The 25767-nt window shown below is 35.6% G+C and overlaps 1 protein-coding gene across 4 annotated transcripts in view; it reads right to left on the bottom strand.

The window, feature by feature from the left end:
- AHI1 (Abelson helper integration site 1) overlaps window positions 1-25767 on the bottom strand; it is a 97404-nt gene that overhangs the window by 71224 nt on the left and 413 nt on the right. For 3 of the 4 annotated variants that reach the window (XM_010574651.1, XM_010574653.1, XM_010574654.1), the window contains exons 2-13: window positions 21530-21655; window positions 20599-20720; window positions 13645-14255; window positions 12964-13103; window positions 11722-11935; window positions 10827-11019; window positions 9165-9260; window positions 7460-7645; window positions 5204-5356; window positions 3860-3992; window positions 2748-2871; window positions 162-391 (exon numbers count right to left, since the gene is read on the bottom strand). In XM_010574651.1, the coding sequence (XP_010572953.1) occupies window positions 162-391; window positions 2748-2871; window positions 3860-3992; window positions 5204-5356; window positions 7460-7645; window positions 9165-9260; window positions 10827-11019; window positions 11722-11935; window positions 12964-13103; window positions 13645-14255; window positions 20599-20720; window positions 21530-21539 (2212 nt within the window). In that variant the 5' untranslated portion in view covers window positions 21540-21655. The remainder of the gene's footprint in view (window positions 1-161; window positions 392-2747; window positions 2872-3859; window positions 3993-5203; window positions 5357-7459; window positions 7646-9164; window positions 9261-10826; window positions 11020-11721; window positions 11936-12963; window positions 13104-13644; window positions 14256-20598; window positions 20721-21529; window positions 21656-25767) is intronic. The other variant, XM_010574652.1, reaches the window with a different exon arrangement.

The following is a 25767-nucleotide window of genomic DNA, read 5'->3' as shown; positions in this document are numbered from 1 at the left end:
CCAAATAAGGCACCATACTAACATATTAATTGCAAACACAGCTAAAACTATTCTATTCTATTATAGCATTTTACATTGCCTCTATGAAATAAACCAAACTAGTAACACTTATGTTGGTCTTCAACTGAAGACTATTTGAAAAAGTAATACCAAGTACACACCTTCTGCATCAAAACAAAGTGTGTTGATGAAACTTTTGTGACCATCAAGCTCCTGTAGCAGTTGCCCATGGATTTCTTTCACATTTGCATTCCAGATTCTAATCACTGAGTCATAACATCCTGTCACAACCAAGGAGTCAGCAATTGGGTGGTACTTTGCAGTGTAAACAAATGAAGGATGAGGGAAAACTCTCACTGCAGATGCTGCCTGCATTTCTATTTTCCACATTCTAAAAGGAAAGGATGTTAGGATATCTACTGTATAAAACAATCACATACACAGGTATAACTGATGCCATATTTCATGCTAGTGCTTCTAGAGGTACATGCTTGCAAACACTTAGCACCACCTGTTTATCCTACCAATATGTTCCACCTGTATTTAATCCTTTAATATGGTACTTTCTAACAAGATTAAGATACATTTACTACTTTACACAGTACTCTGCCATCAAAGTAAATTCATGACTACTTACTTATTTTGCACATTTTAAAATACACATAAAGAATTCCATGGAATGGATCGGTTCGTTTCCTTCAGGAGTTATAAACAAATTAAGACATTCTGGGGTATAATTCGTTTTGCAGGGAAAAAAAAAAGGTAGAACAAAAATCCCACAAAGGAACATTTAGGACTAATATAAATATAAAATTATAGGACTAATATAATAGTACTACTAATAATATAGCACTAATATTTAATAATAGGACTAATATAAATAAAACTCCAGAAAGTTTTAAAAGAACAATTACCTACCACACAGTGATTGTGATCTCAAGGATGTTTTCTTCACATAAATTCAGTTCTTACTATTCAACTATTTCCTATCCTTTACCACCCATAGCTGTAAGATCAGATTTTTCTTAGGAAGTGTTTTTTGTTTGATGTGATACATTTTATGATTGAGCCTTCCCCAAAGATGAGCCCATAAAGAATGAAAAGGTACCTGGATCATGAAATACAGGTGGGCAGCACATTTCAGAGAGTGCTCAGTTACAGTATGGAATTTAATTGTTTGAATGCCACCCTTCCAGGTGGGGTGACTACCTCTGGTGGCTACTGAAAGAATTCTAAGCTTACTCTGAGGTGAGTTCATTACAAAATTGCAATCTCTTATAGCAATTAACTTGCAACTTCATCTGCAAAGGATACAAGGAGTCTACCTATCTTTTAGAACGGTTTTGCCCTAACAACATAAAAGGTAATTTGTTGCTCACAAGTAATGTGAGACTAAAGCTTCGGAAGGCTCAAGGGTAACAAAACACTACATGAAGAAGAATTTACATAAATTCCCAAATCTCCGTTCAAGTTGCCTTAGAACTCAGCATGAGAGATGATCTGAGTAATAAACTGATAATGACTTTAAAGCAATGGGGTGCCTTTTGGTCCTCATCCTTCAATTCTACCATGTTTCAAAGGCAAAGTGCTCCCAATATGAAAGAGAAAAAGAAACTCCTTGCCTAAACTAAGACTTTTTAAGGACCTTAAGCAACAGACAATAAATACAGGAACTAATCATTTGTACAGTGACTAAGCATAGTACACAGAAAAGGAGGCAGACCACTACAGTTTCAACTTGCTGCCACAAATTCAAGAATTGAGGAACAGCTGGGCCTTCTTACAGGTAACAGAAATGACTGAAATAGATATTTACTTCAATACAAAAAAATTATTTAATGTCTTCCAAATAGAAAATAAAAACATGAGCAAAGCTCTCAAAATACTCTTTTTATGCCTACGTACAAGCAGCAAAAAAAGACAAAACAGTTCCACACATACAATATATCATTTAACAATTCTTCTGGTATTTCATTTATGCAACTGCCTGTAGCATTACTGAGTTGCATAACAGAAACAACAGATAGGGATCTGAAGAGCTAAAAAAAAAAAAAAAAAGCCCTATGAAAACCTATGAAGTTGCTCATAATAAAATTGTGCAGTGTCACAGCCATATTTTCATGTAGTATTTTCTACAGTTTTGAGCGTTTTGCTTTTAAACCTTGAACAGATTAGTATTTTAACATTAATACTGCACTGAAGTACACTTTTTAATTGCAGAGGAAAATGTGTACACATTCAGTCTCAGAAATAAAACTATCAAGTTTCATTTTTAGCAATTTAATTTGAATTATTTAACTAAGTGTCCAAAAACTAAAATACCTACAAAAATGCAGTGTGGTCAATTTACACACATAACTTGAATCTTAAATTTTCAATTTCCTGCCTCACGTTCAAATTTGCAAACTTAATACTGCATTCATAATACAGCAATTTCTCCAAGGAAATATTCCAACTGTCTCAGCGACTTTTTGAAATATAAAGCCTTTTGGTTTTTTGCTGCACTGTAGATTTAGACACTACAGTTTTTGGAAAAGCTTTGGTCTCAAATACACATACATTAGAAACCAATATAGTCAATAAAGTGCGATTAACTCTATCACAATTTTTATATTATTATAGAGTAAGTCACACTGTAATCAAATCTTTAAATAAAATGTTATAGCAGTTTGTAGGAAGACATGAAATCGGACCACTTTCTTTTCTGCTTCTGATGCTACCTGCCACAACATCTGCATCATACTGACCTGACAGTGCCATCAGAGGATGCTGTAAGAAGGTGTTGATTGTCTTTTGACCAACAAAGATCATACACTATGTTAAGGTGACCATAAAATTCTCTCAGGAACTGCCCAGAAGGAATTTCATACACTAGTGAAGTTTAAATAGGAAAAAAAAAATCTGTAAGTATTTACAATCAATTTTATGCAATTATTAGTGCAAAGTTTAGTTTAATCTTAGGCTGAGTTTCTGCTAGCCTAAATCAGCTCATTTTCTTTATCATCTCGGAGAACAAGATCAAATAGTTGCTAGATATGCATGGACACCAAGCATATACTTCCATCTAGTGGTTCATGGATGTCACAAATGTCTTAACCCCTAAGAAACAGTTTATTTGCTTCAAATTATTAGAACCAAATTAGGATTATATATAATTTTTTTGACAGCTACCTGACCAATCTTTGAAATAGATTAACATTGAGATCATTTTCTGGGGCTGTGTAATAAAGTAATCTAGACTTACTGTTCCTTGCATTTAAACATCTACTTTGTATACACTTAAAATACTGTTCCCTCTAAATCTCAAAATTCTTATGCAGGGCTTAAGAACTATGCAGTTGAGGCTACCATGAAAAAGCAGCCTCAAGTTTGAGTAGTAAGAAATATCTGTATTTCAAACTGAACTGGACCATGGAAGACAGCAGCCTCCATCAGTCTGTCTGGAGATGACAGCAATCCAGGTATCTGACTTTTCATGACAGAGTAGCAGAAAAACTTACACAAAAAGTGTGTGTGGGGGGGGGGGCTGGAAAAGTTATTTCACTTAAAACCTTATTATCAGAAAATATGTTCCTTATGCAAACTGCTTTAGTATTTCCATTAGACCTCTGTGTAGAAATAGTGTAATTTCATACCATTAAACTGTATATATATTACCACGTATGAAAAGCCAGTGTTCCAGCCCTATTAACAAAGGAAGAGCATTTTCCTCAATGTTCTTTAATGCATAGAACAATTTGCAAAACACAATTATAAAACAAAGCCTCTAAAAAAAGCAATTTAAAAATACATCTTTCGCCCTTTAATTTCAAACTACATGAATTATAAGAAAAAACCCCAAAACATATTTTAAACTTACAAACAATGGGATAGCCATTCTTTCCTGCACATGCTGCTGCCAGCGTTTTCCCATCATGAGAGAAACGAATACAGAAACAGCCCATATCTCCACCTCGCAGTGAAAACAGATGCTTGTTTGGTATGCGGCAAGCCTAGCTTTTCAGGTAAAAATTGGGATTACACAGTTATGAATATTAACTAGCCAATGCTTAAAACACCTTCTTAGTTCCTATCATGCATAAGTTCTAAAAAGCTACTAACATCTTAGGGGAATCTAAAAGAAAAAAATCAACCTTATAAACAGAGGCAGCTCTGCTGCATAACTTAAGCCACATCTAGTTTGTATATTCGTTTCAACCCCATTACTATGGACAACTAGAAAGTTTTAAAAACCTATGAAAATTTAAAATTGAAATAATTTCCTTAATCTTAAGAAGTGCTTAATGATGACTATCATCAATAATATAAGCTGTAGAGTTACAGTGTAAGTCAAACTTGTTTAAGGAATCTAAGCACAACTTTTAGTAAATTAATGATTCCAGTGTGAACTCAGAAGAGTAACCACAGGCACTCAAACCTCTGGTCTACCAAATCACCCTTAGTGTTCCTCATCTGTATTTCAATTCCTGATTTTTTTAAACATATCTGGAGATGAAACATTTCACAAAATTGCACGGGTATTATAGTCCCCCTTCCTCTCTCCCAAAACATTCCCTCTTTTTCACCCAAGGGCTTTTTTCCAGAACTAAATTCAAAGTTTAATGGGAATTAAAATATCCTGAGTAGTTATGTGATTATTTAACCTAAACCTGATTTACCTTTATGAATGAAAAATTTGTATGAACAGATTCATATGCATTTAAAATATACAAAACTAGGAGTTAGGATGAAGTCAGCAAGAACCTTCTTAAGATTCTTCAATGAAAGTTCCTTCTGTTATACTGTAAAAATAACTTTAACTGAGGGAATTAAAAAACAAAAAACCAAAACAACAACAACAAAAAAAAAAACAAACCCAAGCAAGAAAATATATTTCCAATCAAGCTGAAATCTGAGAACTGGTTTCTGGTCTTACTTCTACTACCCAAATATCCCTACTCTTTCAAATTCCTAGAGAATTCTGGAGAGAAAAATACCTGACTGTTCTGGGAAAAAATGGTTAAATCAACCATATTTGGCAAGAAGCTAAGCATCCTCTACTATTTCCAGGAGTTCCTTATGTTTTGTATTTTGTTTAGTAATTTTTTTAATTTGCTTTAATGAATGACTTGCTTCACAATACTTAGATCATAAAAATAAAGTTATAAAAAGATAGTAGATCTTTAAATTATTTTCCTTTAAAAAGCAAAGAAAAACACTTCACCTGTCCAGGCAATCTTGTCCATTTAAATGGCTCCTTCTTCTCCTCTGGAAAAGGTTCACATGATTTTTTAGATCCCTCTCTCTGGAGCTCACATAGTGTTGCACTACTTTGTTCCTGCTGAACAGCTATCATAGAGCGGAAAGAAGGAGCAACCTTAAGGCAAACAAAACTAAGTATCAGGAAAAAAATATTTTTAAAATAAGCAGTGTAATATCTGAAAAAATTAAAAGGTAATTTTGACTTCAAATGCATTGCATTTTTACATCTGAAAAATAGAGATTAGAAAAAGCTTAATACATGAAAGCTGCGTAGCAAAAATTTCATTTAAAGTAACCAGCAAGTCAGAAAGTAATCTGAGCTTCCACAGTTCTGTCAATCAGATGGTATCAAAGATTTTTCAAATAATCTATACTTTTCTATTTTTATTAGCTATCCAGGTCAGTAAAAATTAGTAATACTCTACTACCTAGTGAAGACGCTGTATAAAAAAAAGCATTTCAGCACATAAATAGTTCCAGTGACATTATCCTACCACCTTCAAATCAAAATACTGCTTTGGCAACAAAATCCATTCATGAGATGAAAAGATATTACCAGGGTTGTGTATTGAACAAACTATGTTCAAGTGTTGCAAAGGAAAAAGGAAGACTGACCACATTTGTGATTATAATTGTAAGTAAAGCATATATACTTTCCAAACTTCTCTAAGTACACTACTGAACCTTACCTACAAGTTACACCAAGCTTGAACACACAGGAAGCCTTAAGCTGTGAGGCAGCCTAGCAGCCCTATGGCTGAGGGGCACAGAGGCCATTAAGCAGCAGCTGCAGTTCTGCTTGGTTTCACTAAGACAGGTCTCAAACACATCTGAATACCAGGCAAAATTACTGTTTTATTCCAGGCTGACAGTCGCTAGGTATCTACTTCAGGGTGGATAACTGTCTAGGTTCCTGTGACTAAAAAGGGAAGTTGGACACCTACTATGCAAGTAGAAACCAATTTAAGAGCATAAATCAGTTGTCCACAAATAGATGTCTACTTCCATGCAAGATGCCCTGTTTTATCAGAGACATCTATTTTCGTATCTACCAGCCCATGCAGGAGGTATGGGAGATGTGGGCCCTTCTGGAGAAGCAGAAGACTAGGCATGATCTGTAACAGATCTTAAATGGAAGCAGAAATCTATGCATAGAAAACTGTATCATGCCATGGCTCTTATCTGGAGCTCAATCCCAGCCTTGGCAAATCTGGTATTTATCAGACCAAGAACAAAATAATACCAGTAGCTAATGGATCCAAGTCAAGCACAGCTCAGGCGGCCTACACAAATTTATCACATCACTTGAATTTCACAGAGGACTGTGAAGTAGGGACAGCTGTAAACCAGCGATAGCACCTAAATATACCAGAAAAACATTCAGACCATGGAGAAGACAGCCTCAGAACACTTCCAGAAAGATGAAGCACAGCTGCTCAAGCAAAGCACACAGAATTCCTAACAACCTCAGCAGCTGACAGAGCAAGAGATCTGCAGATGTCATTCCAGTATACGGATTAGAAAAGTGTCCCAAAAACATATGAACTAATCCCACAGATTAGCTTGGTTTTGGACCACATCTCAACAGGCTTCCACGTATCACCCTTGATTGTATGAACAGTGAGCAAAAGAAAGACTTATGACAACTGTAAATATATAAGGAAATTTATATAATAGAACAATATTGTACTCACATTGTAGAACAATAAATGCCTTGAATGCACATCTCAGCACATACCAATGTAAGTCTGTCTTTAAAGGAGTTTTCATTTGAGGAAAAAAATATGACTCATTATAGCTTGAGGGCGCAGGGAATCAGACTTAAGTGACTTACATCTTCTGTCACTTATAGAATTTACACACCTGCATGAGCCCAGTGACCTAAAATGGCATTTCTTCTAATAAGAAGGAATATCAATCTTCAGGAAAGTACCCTGAAAGTTTCCTGACTGTCAATGGCAAAATACGCAAAGTTGCAGGTAGAAAAGTCTATTTTTTAAAGACACCTATGAAGGAACGAGTTTGGAACATGTATCTTAAGATGCGAAGCTCTTGTTAATAGCTATCATATGCATCATATATAACAGCTAGTATACAAGTACAGGTTTTATATACATGCATACAAACACATACACTCACATGCTCAAGGTAGTTACTAGTTCCTACAGAAAAGTCTGTGTATTTGTAAATATATTTATACGTTATGTATTTAACTTACATGATCTGGCAGTTTTATGCCTCTAACAGTTACATATAAAGTTGATGGGTAACGATTTCTAGGACATTTTGCCCACCAGTTATAGACCTCAACAACATTTGAATGTGACTTGGTCCTCGGAGGTGGGTAATATAACTGCAGACGGAGTTTTCCATCAATGTTTAGAACTCCATTTGCACCTACAAGCTGGAAGGGTGATTAAAAAAAGGAAAAAAATGTGTTACATTAACATAAAAGTAATAGAAGTCATTGATTACTTCTAATATCTTGAACAACTACAGTAAACTCTGAAATCCACTTCCCATTGAGGGAATATATTATCCCTAAAAGTGGTAATGAAGTAAGCATGTATTAAACACCCCCAGGATCAAATCACTAACATTAAAGCTGGCAGCCTAGTTTTGAGACATGCTTCATGTGCACAACAGTAACATCCTGTATGTGGGAAGACCTCTGCAGTACCAGGGGGTTTTTTTGTTGTTGTTGTTTGTTTGTTTTAATTACTACTTGCTGGAATTACCCAGCAAGTCCAAATCTCAAAGGACTGTCAATCCACAAAGAGCCTCTTCCAAATCTGCCCACTTTGAACGCTGCAGCAAAGGGCATTGCTAAGGCTTTGACTCAGAGCAGAAGATACAGCAAAGCAGTAACCTTTCCAACTTCAGAGGAAACTGAGTTGTCTCTATTGAACTGAAGAACAAGTGTACCTACTACCATTAACATTGTTCACTGTTCATCAGGATATTTCTATTTTGACTGATACAGATGAAAGGATAATGCAGACAGATGCAGTAGGAATGAAGAACAGGCCACAATATTATTTGTACTTATGAGTTAGAAATTCATCCTTCCCTTTGTACAGCCTACTCCTGAACTGAATGCCTGGACGCACAGTTCCTACCAGCTATACACCTAGACAGGGGATACCAGACCCCTGATTCCAGTAGATTAATCTTGGGCAGAGCTGAGAAGAGACTCTGTATGGAATGATATGGAGGTCCCTCTCCCTCCCCCTAAACTTGCTGTCCATTATCTTCTGTATTTCTCATGTTGTGGACTGCTCAATGGCTGTCAAAATCTACCATTCACACAGGTAAGTGCAAATGAACTATCCTCAGGTAAATTAAAGCTTGCCAACTCTCAAAGGCCAAAGTGGCACATTCAAGTCTCTCCTAAAAGGGTAAAAAGGTACATGATGTGCTAGCTAAATTACCTGTATCTCATTGCTGCAGCATTTCAAACTCTGCAACTAAAAATGATAGGCATTTTATAGTTAGGTTAGGGAGTCTGTTCAAAGACTGGCCAACTGAAAACGCCACTAGAATACGGAATAGTTGAGGTACAGAAATTAGTGGTTTTGTGTTTTTTTTTTTTTTTTTTTTTTTTGCAGAGAATCTCATGAACACACAGAAAACCCTCAAAGAAAACATCCTTCTGTACTTTATGAACAAAAAAAAATTTCTTATACATTCTATACTTTCTTGAGAAGTACATATTCTTTACTGTCAAGCTTGTTACTGTGAGTTTTATGGGGCAAAGGAAGAGGGAAAGGAAAGAACATCCAAGCAAGCAACAATTTGGTTCTCCATCTTTGTTGCCTGGAAATATTAGAAAATGTTTTCCCACTTAGTATGGTTAATGTCTTTTAGATAAGTGAATAAAAAGATTTATAAATTTTGTTTCTTCATTTAGATATTTACAATACCTTTAGAAAAGCCCAACAAATTTTTCGGAAACCACGTTCCTGAATTTGTACATCAGAGTTGGCTCTCACTCCATCCATACTTAGAAAATCAAGGATCTGAAAGTATTGGTAGGAATATAAATATATTTCTATTGAATATATACTTCATGGTAATTAAAAAATACTGCTGAAAATATGCTAGATGTGATTCACTAAATTAAGCAGATTTCAATTTTAAGCAATTACAAAAACAGTACTTCCACACAAGTACACAATTAGAAATAACAGAACCTTATGCATTTACTTGATGACTATTTATGACCTGCTTTAAAAAAAAGCATGTCTGGTCTTAAACAACTATTCTTGCTTCCCTTCTGTCTCAATAAAAAAAGAAAATATTAATGAGTAGTCTTCATAAATCCTGTATAGTTCACAAATCATATAGATCACAAATCTGACAGCTAAAACCAGCTGTACATTAATCTAGCTGGAAAACAGCAGTCAAAAAGTTAGTTTTCCTTTCCTAGCTCTGTCACTTATGTCATAGAATCAATCATAGAATGGTTTGGGTTGGAAGGGACCTTCAAAGATCATCTAGTCCAATCCCCCCGCCATGGGCATGGACATCTTTCACTAGACCAGGCTGCTCAAAGCCCTGTCCAACCTGACTTTGAACACTTTGAATGATATCCATGACATTCTTCATTTTTCTGGTCAGTGACCAGAATCTTCTCATATTTAGCCACTTCTGGAGGTTTATCTGGTATGCAAAGAAACTTGGAATCATGCTTTCTTCAAACTGATATTTCATAAACCATGCTGAAGTCAAATGGCACACTTTCAGTGTAGTCATACTTTTGGTCCCAACATTAACATGATTTCCATGAAGAATCTTTACATACAAATGTAATTACTTTTGTGTTAAGGAACTAAGGACTCTTAATCCTATAAATGTGTTCATTTACGAGTATCACAGAACATAAAGAAATATATGGTGATACTGTATATACAATCTATTTGAAATATAAAAAAAACAAGGAATGAAAAAACATTTATGGTAGTAGGTACCCATTTTCAGGTTAATACTACAGATTGTCTCTTTACAAATATTGACATACTTAAGCTCAAAGTCATGTTGAATATATACCTTACAATTTTTCCTTTAAACGTACTTGTATTTGAGAACGAATTAATAATTACTTTGTGAAGAATGGGAGAGAAGTAAATGTCTAAAATGTTAATGGAAAACAATGCAACAGCTTGCTCATTGGTACAAGGGAAAAGAGGTGTTGCTACAAGCAGGGAACATCTTCATCTTTGTGAAGGGAAATGTGAAGAATGTGAGAGGGAAAAGTTCCACCCTTTATATGCGGTGCCACCCATCCAGATCTGGAACGATCTTACCAGCCTTTCCCAGAAGTATGACAGTTAATTTAATAAGAAAGCTTTCTCCTCCTTACTACTATCAAAACAGGGGGTTTTTGCTATAAAAAAAAATGTTTATTAGTATTAGCAATCACCAATACCACTTTTGGTATCTCCACTTAATTCTGTATCTTAAGGCTATACTATTAACCCAATATAACCAAAATAAAACACCTGAATCAGTCAAATATATACTGTTGAAGAAACAAACAGAAAATCATAATGTGCATAAATTGGATGTAAAATATTTAACCTTACCTCAAAAAACAGGATTACCCGAGGGCTTTCTTCAGTGTTTTGAATAAAATAACTAAAACACTCATTAAATATGACTTGCTCCTCCCACTCTGGAATCGTTGATTTAGACTGTCTGAAGTCATATGGCTGTGTCATAATGGGAAGAACGTGCTCTATTTGTTCTTGTTCATAATAAGATGAAACTTTCCTCTTGCTGTTTGAAAATTTCCAAACAGTTACAAATGTTATAGCACCTTAAAAAAACCCAACTCAAAACAGTATTTTCAGAAAGCAAAGAAACATACAAGATACCATTTGTTTGATTTTAGAAAAAAAATTTCTGAACCCACCCAAAATTTAAGACAATTTACAACGTATATAGAAATGCTACAAGCTGAAGTTCAAAATACTAACAACCAAGTTACTGTTACCAAATCTACGCATAATGATCAGGGTACAGTCTACTGCTTAAACACTGTTAAAATCTGCTTTTCAGGAAAATTATGCATAGTGACAGTGGAAATAAGTAACTGAACTGATTAGAAATATGAAGAACTAAACTTCATTTCAGGATTTTAAAAGTTTTTTATAAAAGGCAGACACTTCTACATATTTTTGAGATTTAGTACATTTTCTCTCTATAAAAAATACAGAATAAACTACGCTGTAAATACAGGGACCTCAAGAGCAATAGAGCAATGCAGAGCATTTAATAGTATCAAAAAGAAAAGAAAAATACCACCCTAATCTACTCTAGATATATATATGCATTATCATAGATGTATAAAGTAATGTAATGAATGACCTCGCAAGCTTAAAATTCAGCATTATTTTCATTTTCATCTTTAATTTGCTAGGGAAGAATCTATGTATTTATAGTAATCCTTGACGATAGAAACAGTTTATTAAAAGTCACCTATGATCCTTCTTGACGTATAAGCCACTTCTCTGATCAACAACATGGATTTTAACCATGGGATGAGATACCAGGAGATCAGTTTTAAGTCGATCAGATCGATGGATATAAACTCCCAACACACGACCATCATCAACACCAAATTTAGACTGAGTTGAGATTTCTGAATTCTTCATTTCCTCGTCATTTTCTACAGCCACTTGTGTATTTTCTTCTAGAAATAGGAACAAAGTAAATAGAGGTTACTATGTTCCACTACTGACAGTTTAAAGGAGTAAAAATGCTCTGTATGGTCTTAGCAATCAACAGTAAAGTAAAAATATTTAACATGTTCTTTATGTAATAGGTTAAAACAAAATTATCAAATTTGCAGCATTTTAAACATGTATGAACATACACATGAATAACATATTAATTAACATAATCGATTCCTATTAAGAAACATTTTTATTTAAAATCCGAGGTGTTCCTCTTGATTGACAGTTTCTTCTGTGCCACAATGACTTGAAATCCATACAGTTCAATACCCTGCTCTGGAATACACCCTACAGTAGGTTTTGTTTGGTTGTTTGGGTTTTTTTAAGAAAAATGTAAAAAACAAGATAAGCAGAAACTGATGCTTTCTCCATGTGCATTTTTCCCAAATTTACCAAACATTGTTTTCAGAACTTCCTCATTTAGAAGTGAGACCACCATGCTTAATAGATATCAAAAGACCTATTCCTCATCAATTTCTGTAATCTCAATTTTTTAAACGAATTTCTTATTTTGGCCTCCACAACGTTTGAGGAAATGAATTCTCCAATTTGACTATGCATTGCGTGAAAAAGTATTCCTTATGTTTGAATTGAGCATCAGGTTAAAACATTGGTGATACACAATTTACAGCATAATGTCAATAAAAATGATAAAATAATAAAAATACAATTAGAATATGCATCTAAGTAATACACTGTAAAGGTGGTATATAGAATATTATCTTGTGATTAAAAAAACCCGCTTTTTAACTACTTATCAATTTCAAAACTGTTTACAGGAAATGAATTCTCAAGATTTTAGATTGATACATCAAATAAACTTCCTTACAAATTAGGCTCAGAATTGGAAGAACACAAATACAATTAAGTAACTAAAGAAACGTAAGTAACTTCAACAGCTCAATCACTTCTGTGTTACTACTATGGACAAATATTTCTGTAGCAGTGAAAAAAAAAAGGAAAAGAAAAAAGACTGTTGGCAGACCTTTTCTGGTTTTCTTTTTAACTTTCTTTGCTTTAGGTTTCTGGTTTTCCATGCTTTCCTCTAGTTTCTGTTCTTCCAATGACTGATTTTCATTGCCATCTTCTACTGGATGATGCTGTAGCTCAGAAAGGGACATTGCACTGCAGTGTAATAGATTCCTGTCAGGAATTGCATTCTACTGCATATATGGATACAATTGCTCATTACCATTATTAATCCACTTAAAATTTCCTCTTTAGTTCTGCAACACATCATCTGTAAATCTTGAAAATGCATTAGTGTCTGGCCTTTTTCATTTCTCTCCCCACCTGATTTCCCCCTAATTTTCAGATAACTGCAGAACCATTCATGTGAATAGAGCTAAGCTAATACTCTTCTTCTGGATCAGGGCCATCACTCATCACTAAAAAAAACATGCACAAAATTACCTTAAGTTAGTTAAGAGTGAGTTCCACAGAAAATAAGCATCAGATAGTAATGGAGGATTTTTTTTTGTTGTTAAACATTAATCTTGATGGCTTTTTTAAAGAGTATTTGGTAATATTTTTTCATAACAGAATCATCCAGTTCATCACTTAGAAAATATGTACAGTTTATCAGAAAGCTTCTGCCCATCTTAAAACAAAATGAAACATTTCACTTAAGATTCACAGACACATGGTATACAGTTTATCATGGTACCTTGTTTCAGCTTCACTTAAAGCTGCTATTTCTTTCTTCTTTTTCTTCTTTTTGCCCACTTCACTGTTCAATACAACTTCATGGCTTTGAACAGTGGAGGTAAATTCAGACATCTGTTCTTTAAGTTTCATTCTTATTTTCTTTTTAATTGCATTTGCCTCATCCTCCGCCACATGCAGCTGATAGGCTCGAATTAGCTCTTCTTCCTCTTCTAATTCAGTTACATTTCTTGCTTCAGTCAAGGAATTTTTAATCTTTCTATCACCTTCTTGATGAGATACATCTGTTTGTGATTTACTTTTTGTTTTCTTCTTTGGGAAATCATTAATCTTTTTCTCAAAACTCTCCAATTTAGCTTCATATAAATTTTCCTCCTCATTAAGTTGTTCTTGTAACAGTGATTTCTTTTTCTTCTTGTTAGACTTTGGTTTTTTGTTCTCCTCTCCACTAACAATATCATTGTTTATTTTCTCTGCAATTGAGGCTTTCTCTCTCAGTTTATTTTTTGTAAACCGGGGACTGTCTTCTTCAGGATTATATGTGTTGTTTATAATTGCTTCATCATTCACACTTTCCTTAGCTAGATCAACATTACTTCTAAAGGTGTCAAGCTATAAATGAAAAGAACATAAAACATACTTGTACTCAAAATCATGTCCTAAGGATAAACATAGTACTTTATGTTATTTCTTTAGCAACATTACGGGAAGTAAAATGAAATCAAAGATCTAGTTATTTTCTTGTTTAAAATTAACAAGTGACAGATTGAAAGGCAACAGAAAATTCACACTGAAAAAAACATTTTGTGTTTGGGCACTTCATCCTCAATTTTGTTTAACTATGTTTTTAAATTACTTTTATGTATATCCAGTAAAAAAAATAAATCAACAAGTCTACTCCATAAACAGATGTCAATGCTTTAGACTATGGAAGACTTCAAGAATACATACAGCATGACATCCAGTATTTTCATCCATTTAAAATACAAGTTAGAGACAGGCTTCAGACTCAGTTGTTTGTAGTCTCTTTTACTGATAGTTGCTTGCCAAAGTTTGACAATGAAATTATATTAAAAAATGCTAAAATTGAAAAACAGATTTCCATTAAAACTTTTTTTTTTTAATTATAAAGTTGAAAAAAACCCACCACATTATTCTTAGTAGAATGACAAATAGTTGATCTAAAGACCAGTCTAGTAAAAACAGCCAAGATAAATTTCAGCTAATGCATTTGTCTGTGCACTCCTTCTGCCAGTTTTTGATGTTTTTTAGAAAACACATTGTAAACTTTCCTCCCCTGTTCAGGTTTCTATTCCTGGTTACTAAAAGTTATAATGCCCCACCCCTGGAGACATTCAAGGCCAGGCTGGACAGCGCTCTGAACAACCTGATCTAGTTGAAGATCTCCCTGCTCATTGCAGGGGGGTTGGACTTTAGGTTTGAAGGTCCCTTCCAGACCAAACTATTCTATGACTCGATGATAACTCCAAATAACACAGCTAATTACTAAGGCCTAATTTTGTCAGGAGCTCAACACACAGATCTCTCTCTGTTCCTTGACGGAACGTCTATAAAGTTGCTGAGGCTCATTTACTCTGTCTTACATAAAACTCTCTCAAGTCGCCACACGAAACATTAGAAAGGACTTTAAAACACAAAGCAAATTTAAAAAAAAAAAAAATTGGTGAAAATAAAAGTATCTCCAAACAATCTTTTCTTTGCCAAGACCATCCTTCTCCCTCAAACACAGACATCTTCCCCTTCTAGCTGGGATACTTCTCCCAGTTATAGAAGCATGTTTGCCTCAAACATTTTTTAAAAAGAACAATATATGTAATAAGTGATCACCAAAATGTACAAGCTTATAAGAAAATGAAGTTGCAATGGCAATCATGCTTTGGAGGATGCATCCTGACTTAAAAATGCCCACCTGCAAGAATAATATTCCATGACTAGAAAGAACACTTAATGTGCAAGTCTGCCTCCATATTGTATGCCCTCAATTATGTGAGCCTGCAAACCATCACTATCTTGTTTTATTCACATCTGATGTTTGAAGAGAGAACATGGAGAGTGTTAATGAAGAAGGAGAAGGGAGAAAAAAGAAAGGAAAGTTTGAAGTACATGAGTAAAAACACATAAGAGAAAAAATATCAAGGAAGTTTATTATTTGTACAGAAAAATGGTCAAATAAAAGCATTGTGACAAGAAAAATACACCAAGACAAAGTTTAACACAGAAATAAAAGCTGATGTCTGAAACCAGAGACAAAGCTTAAAAATGCTCTAAATAGACTTACTAATGCTACATATTAAACAACACTGTCTTAATAAAGTATGAGTTAAAATAAGAAAGTGTCTAGAATTTCATCCAAGTATGCTTATCTAATACATCAGAAAAATCTAAAGCCATTCATGTATCTTTTCAGTAGGTATCTTTATTTTTAGCATCCTATGTCTAAAAATAGTTTAATTATCTCAATATCAAATCATGAAAAAACCTGTCTTTGTACCTTCATCTTTTACTTGCTTAAATAGACCAGTAACTTCCTCTTTATTCATAAATCAATGACTTGAAAGGATGTGGAAGATTTCTTATAAATAACTCGAAATACAGAGCAGAGTAAGGGAAATTAAAAAAAAAAGTTAGAGCAAGCAGCTTTGTATAAACTAAAAAAACAAAATAATGCTTTCTAATAGATTGTCCACTTCCTTATCTGCATTTCTATGAACAGCTTGAACTACAGAATACAAGGAATGAAGGTTAAAGCACATTGGCAATTAAGACCCAACAGTGACCAATAACTAAGGTCATGCTAATTTTTGCCTTTGACAGACCATTAATCCATTAAGCCCAAAAAGTAGAATTCTTTGAGAAATCCTAAACAAAAAGCCCTCATCTTTGACCTATTCAAGAATTTCTAAAATAACTGATATTCAAGAATCACTTCTTCAAAGAAACCTAGCTGCTGCAAAAACTTGCTTGAAATATTTACTAGAACTTGTTATTTATTATACCTACAAACAAAAACATATGTCCACAAGTGTGTGCCATGAATAGTAGCAACACACAATCACTTAATTATAGTAAATTTACTCATAGGAAAAAAAAATACAGAATATCCTCATAATGAAATAAAACACAAACTACAGCAAATTCCAGGAACATTAATAGATACTGCAGGCAGCACAAAGCTGCTTCAGCATCTCAACCCCAAATTCCTCAGATACATAGCCTATATAATCTTAACTCAGGCCACTTTTTCCACATGCTGTAATTACATGATGTAATTAAACAGAGAGGAAAGATGGGGGGGAGTCACAAAACGATAAAGTAAAAGCCAAGAGGTTCATAAAAACCATCAGATTAGGTCTCAGGCAGAGGCAGGGATACCAGGGCAGGTATACCAGTATAGATTCTCTGTCTGAAATGCAGGACAGAGATATCAGCTGAGCAATTGTCCTTATATAAACACACTTGAACTGTTAGAAAAAGCAGTTAGGCTGGAAAATCAGCTTAGAGGATAGGCCTGTCTCTGGAGTAACCTCAGAGTGATGCTGACCTGAACCTGACCTCCACAGCTTACAGCATGGAACAAATGGGAAGGCGCTTTTTTTGTTTCCAAAACAAGCTCCATGGCCACATTACGACAACAGGGCAGAGGAAGCACCCTTCCCTGAGAACAGACCTACTTGCACTGCTAGCTTGACTGAAGCAAGAGATGGGCAGCAGCCAAGATGCACACAGGTGGGCTAACACACAAGGCTTGTACCACAATGAACCTACCCCAGGTCATGTCCTTGCCATTCGTGTTCCAAAGCTGAACAGCAGGGACAACGCTTAATAATCTTACTCCTTTTTAAAAAGGCTTCTCAAATACGCTTGAGTGGAAACAGATCAAGTGATTTTGCCCAGGGTATCCAGAAACTCAGTTAACCACATTTACAGAGGTACCTGAACTTCTTCCCATAATACAGGCACACCTTGAAAAATTAGGAATGGACATTACCAGCGCACTGAAGGGCTGATATGTACCAGTTGTACAAGACCATTTACTTACAACTGAATTGGTAATGAATGTACTTACGGTGCTGGCTAGTTGGGTGGGATGTTTAAGAAAATTTTAATCCACTAGGGAACCAATTTTACTGCCATTGCTCATATAAGACTACTAAATGTAGATGCTCAAAGCTAGAAGAACTTTAAATTACAGATAGGATGGGCTTGGAGAAGTTTCACCAAATTTTAACAGAAAACATTGAGAAAATGTGTAGGTCAAGTAGATAGCCAATTATTACCAGTTCTCCTATTTTAAATATAAGAAACAAAGTGCTAAAAACCACTGGAAATCTCAACAATTATTCAGTGCCTGTCAGCTTATAGAAGAAATTGGGCTATGAAACAGACCCTGGGAAAATCCTATAACCTCAAAGCTCCGCAGGTTGTGTTTTACTTCTAAGACAGAAGCTAAAGTACTGAATTAGTCAGAAGAAACCTGTAAAACATCCATCTTACCCAAAAGAATACAAGGATTTTCTAGCCTGGAGATAGACTCCTATTACCTGTACCCTCATGGAACTCCAGACTCCAACCTGTCATCCAGGGCCTTATGAAGAGGGGGAAGGAGCGGACTCAGTGAGGTAGGAAGTAAAAAGCTTCAAAGGGATAAATCTGTTGCAGTTCTGCCTTGAATACAAAACCTTAGTTATTGATGCATGCCCATCCCAATATTGTAAACTGGTCAGACTACAGTCTAGGGAAGAAATTCTTGCCTCCATAAAGGGATCTTGCTTTTCACCTGGTAGAAAACTTCACTGACATTTTCCAAGTTAAATATTCTCTTTTCTACCATGAAATTTACATTGAACCAAAGAAACTCAACCATTTTCACACTGACTTTAGAGAGATTAATGTATCTGGGCATTGCCTGGTCTGAGGCTTGCCTCATTCTAACAACTTGTAACAGGAGGCACAACTGGTAAAAGGTAACTATAGTGGCTGTTAGCCCTGGACCCTTCCAGGGCTAGCAAATTCACTTTCTGACTGTGATCCAATTGCTTGTTTTTTCAGCCATGCCTTCAGGCCTCATAACCATTGCACCTGTGGCTATTGAACAACAAAGCAGACGTGTCTCCACAGCTGATGTCTATCTCCACCCCCATTACAAGCCCCTCATTCCTATCAGTTGTGACTTCAAACTCATCCTGCAGTACTGGTAACAGCCTTTCCTCTTCCAGTCAGGCTGCTTCCCTTCTCTCCAGGCAGGCTCCCCAGGTAATGAGCACACAGAGGCAAGCAGGCAATTTCCTTACCCTCAAGTCTGTCATTTAAAATCACAGTAACCTCCTACAGCTCCAGAACTCAGGTTTCAAGCAAACAGTGGACTACGATGGAAAAGTTTTATTTATCTAAGAAAAGCTAGGTTCAGTAAAGACAAAGGAAAGAAGCAGTCTGCTTTCTTCTAGCAGACACTAGTGTTTTACATCAGAGACTTCTGGAATGGAAACCAATTTTAAAACAAAAGTAAGCTTAAAATATTTATGAGTAATATGTAGTTGCATATGAACATACAATTATGTGCTCAAAAATACTTATACCATACTTACAAAGTACAGATTTAAAAACTCACGTTTCATCAAAAAAGTAAACCTAACCAAGGAAGAATTTAGTCTTGTGTTTATACATATGCCAGCAAAAAAAGGAAAAAAACCATGCTCTAACACCTCGATGCTGTATTTTAGACATCACGTTGATTCTTTGTATAGGCTATTGACTAAATACCATATACTTCAAGGAATGCAAAATAAAAAAATCCACACAAATATCAACTTCAAATTGTCAATCTAAAGACAAAATTATGTTTCAGCATAGCAACGCTAAATTTAATATAACTATTCCGAACACATTTTTATAAATACATGTAACATTCTGATATTATATAAAAAAACCACTCCTTTGTCTTCAATCAGTATTAAAGAATGAACATTCACTTCCAGCATCTGGTATGGATGCAATTATAAGAAAAAAGACTGAAAGTATAAAACCTAACAGGAAGAAATTCCAAACATTATAAGTCAGTGATCAGTATATATAGGACTCACTTTAAACATTTATTCTCTGTTCAGGTAAAAAAACTACAATATGAACCATAACTCAGAGGAACCTCTGATGCTCTTTTAATGAGAGATAATGCCACAAAGAAAAATGTCATCTAACCATAAGGTCAGGGTGATAGAATCATTCCTAATCTACAAGTCACAAGCTATGGCCAAAATCTTTAAAAGAAATCTTTATACATGCATACTGCCTAAGTAGACATGTAAACATGGGACCACTCAGACACAAAGTTCAGCACATGCAGAAATATGCTGATTACTGAGATCAATTTAAAAACAAAAAGGAAGTTTCAAATGTTGTTTAATATTGTTTTTAAATTCTTATTCTTATACCAGTAATTTTTAGGAAATAGAATAAAGTTAATGATTATCTCTAATATTATTAATTCACACCAGTTCTCAATTCACAGATGTACCTGTATTACACAGATGCAGTACTCTTAAAATTAAAAACTTTTACAGACATAATTCTACTAGCCCATCACTCAAACTCCCACTAAAATCAATACTGAATTCGAAAATCTTAAAACTTTTCTGAAAAATGTGAATGGAAAAAAAGTACTGGCAGACTTTAAATGAGTGCATGCCTGCATGTGCCACTTTCTTTTCACCAGTATTCTATTCTGTATAATTTTGGTATACTTCCAAATTACAAAGATGCATAGCTGGTACACAAGCAACAAATAAAAGCCACATCAAAAGCAAAGGATATGTGCAGAAATATATATTATACTTTTTTTTTTTTTAAATGCTTACATCTCCTTTCTACAATACATTTTCCTGACCTTTTTTCTGTTAAGGAAGGCAACCAAAGCAAGCTTGCATGTGTTCAAACTCACCATAATATTCTCTTGAGAGTGAAACTTATTTTTCTTTGATTTCTTTGTGTCTGTTAGGCCAGCATGACGTCTGAAGATCTCCTCAAAGCGGACTTTGGTTTTTGCCTTTGCCTCACTTTCAACTGCAAAAACAAATCTAGAGTATGACTCACTAGCTCAGTAATGACCATTGCTAAAAAAGTACGTAATCATGCTTTAAAATTGCAAAGGACAAGAAGTATTTTATCAGGGAAAGTCTACCAAGAAATTCACTTACTATTCAGTTAAGAATTTCCACTGACAACATAAACCACATAAGGGTAACTCAGCAACATTGTACAAACACACTAGGCTACTACTTGTTGCTGAAGTCGGCATTGCCTACTCTGTTCCCTGAAGAAAGCGCATTTTGAAGAGCAAACACATCAGGATCAGCACAAAACTTGTGCTAGCCAAAGCAGAGGACAAATTATTGCCTTCACTTTTTATGAACAGTAGCACACTGATAACGGAGGTGACAGTCTCCAGGAGAAGCTGCAACTCTGGGTTCTTACTGAGTTTGGAACCCAGAGGAGCACCACCTTGAGACAGATCTGTAAAGAGGCAGGAGCATGCACTGATCCAAAATCAGCTGGAGCTGAGAGTCCCTACCCTTCCGTGAATCGTGATACTGCTATCAGCAGCATTTTAACCCTTGAAGCAGTAGGTGTTCTAGCCCCCCTGAGGTAATGCCTAATTTGTAGCTAAAGAATTAAAAATGCATCTGGCATGCCACTGAAAAAGGCTGTTGAATCCTCAGCTACAGCATATTTACCATTGTCATTACAATTTTTACAAAAAAAATTTATACAAAAATTTTACAAAAAATTTATAGACAGAAGTAACTCCTATCATTTGCATCTATTTCTGACTATAAAATACATATTGAAAATCAAACACAAAGTATTCTTACCTGCTGGCATTTTCAGTCCTCAGTTAAAAGTGGCTCAACACAGCAGCTGCTTCTTCCTTAGAATTCACCATGCTATTTAAAGTAATTTACAACTTTCATTAAAATAACTGGTCCATAGACTTGAAGCTAACAATTGAATGCATGCTAATTTATATCAAGGATGAGTACAGGTCTTTTAAGGAAATATTTATTTCTAGACTATTTGTCTAAATTACTAGAAGTTCTCTGCCATCAAATCTCAGCACAGGATTCTCAGCGTCTGTCTGATACTTGTTATTTGAAAGTAAATAAAAACCAACACTACAACAGTTTAATTAGCTATGTATTTCTGGGCAATAGCCAAATACTTCAGTACAGTAGTCCTCCAGCCTTCTAAAAAACCCTGTAGTTTATTTAAGTAATAATGACCCCTGAAGACATTTATATTGAAGCTTTCCTAATCAGGCTTCTATCCTGACAGCATCATCAAGGAAGTCACATCGTAGCCCGCCGATAGCTTTCAATGCAAAGATTAATATCTGCCAGCAAATCTAACTTTATCACAAATCTCTAAATATTTATGTTTACATAAAGTATTTGTATTTTACATAAAGCAGACAAGCAATTACATGAAACTCATTTCTCAAAAGAAAAAATGTTAGGCCCTCCCAGTTGTGGAGCAAAGCCTACAAGTGCTTGAAGGCAAATAAAGGCAAATAAAATATTACACAGCTTTATCTTTTAATCAAGAAAATTCAGAATCCTTTACAAAATCTTTAATACAAAAAGCTGTTTTGTAAACAGTGGAACTAATGAAACCTAGATTTCTATGAATGTGTTCTGTTCCCCTTAGCAATGAACTATCATCGTACCTATCTCTCCGATAGCCCATCAGCCAATAGCTCCAAGTTCTCCCCAGGTAACACCTCCTGTTAGACACCACTAACTCACATTCACTGGACACCCAGGCTACATATATCCTAATAAATTAAGATGCAGCATTAAATACTGCCAGGCTATATGGTTGCATTATCCTTGGCACCATTTTGGTCCAAGCCACCTAACACTCACCCAAGCAATTCCCCTGTACAGTTTAGGAGTTAGTATGGATTATTATTAATAGGCAGTTTTTATGCGGCCATTCTGATTTTGGGCTAAGAGAGTTTAATAGCATTAAAGTGGGCCAAACATACCGCTTGGCCACGCATCTTACCAGTATAAGGAAAGAGCCAAGGCTACACTTAGGTCCTCAAGCATCTGCACTACCGTACGCTCAGATCCCCCTCATCTCTTTCACAATGTTACTTGCTTCTCCCCTGTCCCCCACAGGCTACATACTCTCAGGTCCTTTCATATTTGCTACCTACAATAGCAACCAGTTTGGTCAGCTGGCTAGCCAAACCAAACCAAGTTAATAAAAAAAAAAAAGTCAATGTGTTAGGGTTGGTTTGGGCTTACAGAAGTGCTGATTAGTCAGTTGCTAGGTGCCATTAGTTTATTTCATGTATTAAGCAAAGCATTTATACTAAGTATCCAACAATCTAGGGATGTTTGAAATGAGCAAGGATGACCAGAAGGGACTTCATAAGAAGAAAAAAAATTGTTTTGTTCTTTATTGTGTCACTGACAAGGTAGCAATATTTTCACTAACTAAAATGTTTTGACTTATAAAGCAAAGCTTTACTGTCACAACTAAAACAGCAAGTTAAAAATAACACTTCTGACAAGAAATGAAGACAGAAAATATTACTGAAAAATAAATCTGCTTTTGCAATTTATACTTCAGTATACCAAAAGGCTGTTTTAAAAGTACTACAGTTATTAAGTACTGCTTTTCAAGTAGTCAATTCACAACTGGCTAGAAAATACTTATAATCTGAAAGAGTAGAAAACTAAATATAGTTATAAAATACAGCAGATTCTATCACCTTAATCATTCACTGAGGATTGCAGGAACATGGAAAAGCCTCTTATGATTAGTTGAGTGATTTCAACCACCCCTCAGAAAAACTAGTTACAAACAACAAATGAAATGCTTAAGTGCTCTCAAATTTAAAATAAAAAATGAGACACAACATAGAACACAACAGCAAAATAAGTCAACTGCATACCTGTTCCAAGTACGGAAATAATTTTATGGTCAAAGGTTAAATAAATCACACCACAAAAAAGAAAAAAAGTAAATTAATTTTGCAGATGCTTTTGCTTATAATGGAACAAACATCTTTCCAAAAGCTAGGCTTACCTCATGTCTACCAGCACTCTGTAAAATGCCTAGATTTGCCAAACTCACCAGTGAGTGCATCATTTTCTATTTACCTTTATTTATTCAATAAAAGTCTATCCTCTTGTGGCAAAAAAATTAAGAGATAAAGTCCTCTAATGATAGTGCTATTATTTTATACACATTTCCAATTTAGAATTACATGACCTTTGGCATGGTGCATTAGACTTGTGTAAATATAGATCATTAATCAACAAGGGTAAGAAAAAGGCTCTTTACTCCGTCTAATCTCCCCTTAAAATAGGAAAGGTTTAATGGTATATCAAAGTTCAGCAATCACAGTGTCCCAATCTGAATAAACTCAGTTATCATTACAATTAATCTTGTAAGATGCTTTTTTGCCTGATCAGATTTGATCTCTTCCATATTAGTTAATGTAAGGCAATCCAGGAATAACAAAAGTACATACTTGGAACAGTGGCATATTCCAGCCGGTTAAAATAATGAAGCTCAAAGTTCCAAGAATTACTACATACCTTCCTGAAAATCATCTAATTTGCTCTTCTCTAATTCTCCATCTGTATTTACAAACGTGATTCTACATTAAATTCTTGCTCTTTTCACAGTATTTTACAATAGTCACTGAGTTGCTATATTCTGCATCCATAATATAGGAACTCTCTATTTAAAACATGCCACAAAGCCCACTATTCACGAAAAACACTTTTATTGATTGCTAAAAAAAAAACCAACATAAAAAAATCAAACCTATACTATAACGTAACAGAGCGTACAGAATCTGCACTACACAGCGGGAAGTGACAAATTTCCTGCCTAATTAGGACCATTTAGGAAACTGAGATGACAAAATAGAACTGCACACTTCAGGGTTTTCATGAACTAAACCCCTCATTTTTCTTTTATCACAAAAAGTGAATGTAACCTTCAGTGGCTGAAAACAAGGAGAACATCAGGCCTCGTTTACTTCTCATCTTTTAGATGAGATCAGTCATCATAGTGGGAAATCTTGGGTTTTCCTAGGTTTCTAATTCAGCTATCTGTAGGTATCACTACTTCGAGATCTGAAAAAACTTCAACTCTGAATTATACAGCAAAATAACACCGCGTTGAATCTGTTCGTCTTCACTAATGATAAATGAGACACCAAAAGCCAACCTGGTTTTGTTCATGAAAAGGCAGTAGCTTTCTGCCAGCTTAGATGTGCCTGTAAAAACCTTGCACTCACACTAATTTTAAAAGATGTTTAAAAAAAGCTGGTGCTACCCATCTGAGTTTTCTAATAGTAACGTATTTAGCTTCAGAGTAACTGCCGGGTTTTTTTCCTCAGAACATTTGGCACCTTTTGTTGGTCAGCAGAAGGTTGAAAACTCTCTCTCTGCCCTGAAGGCAAAACTATGGACTTCAGTTCTGTATCAGGAAATACGGCGGACTTTTATTGTTTACCACAGTTTAAGACTCTGCCTTATCTTAGATCGCAATTACGAAAACGGGTTCTCATCAATAGACCACCCTAAGTATTTGATGTCCGAAGCGGCGGTCCGCCTTCCGTAGAGGAATACGTTGTAGACAACGAAGATACAAAGGACGTTCCTAGCACACGCCACAGCTGGACTAACCGATGGAATTAACCGCCTTCGACGTGCAGATGCACATTCCTCACGCGAGCGAGGCAGCACCGCTTTGGGGCTTAACACGTCAGGCACGGAGGAGCACTGTACCTTCACGTGCCGCGGGGTACGCGCTGACCACACTGCCTCACCTGAGGGAGCTACAAAGCTTGTACCCACCGGGCAAACAACAGAAATACTGATCAAGGAGCCGCGGCTTCACCCGGCGCTGCTTCGCGCCACCGCGCTGCACCGCGACCAGGAGGCGGCAGACACGGGGGGGCCTCCCCACGCCGCCCCCGCTGCCAGCCCCCGGCCTCACTCTCGGCAATCCCTCGAGGTGCGGGGCCCAACTCCCGCTACAGCCCCGAGGGCGCCCGCGCATCCCCGGGCCCTGGGCAGGGCTG

The sequence above is a fragment of the Haliaeetus leucocephalus genome, unplaced genomic scaffold (assembly GCF_000737465.1).
Source record: "Haliaeetus leucocephalus isolate CR32 unplaced genomic scaffold, Haliaeetus_leucocephalus-4.0 Scaffold450, whole genome shotgun sequence".
Taxonomy (NCBI): Eukaryota; Metazoa; Chordata; class Aves; order Accipitriformes; family Accipitridae; genus Haliaeetus; species Haliaeetus leucocephalus.
This window is presented reverse-complemented; position numbering and strand designations above follow the sequence as displayed.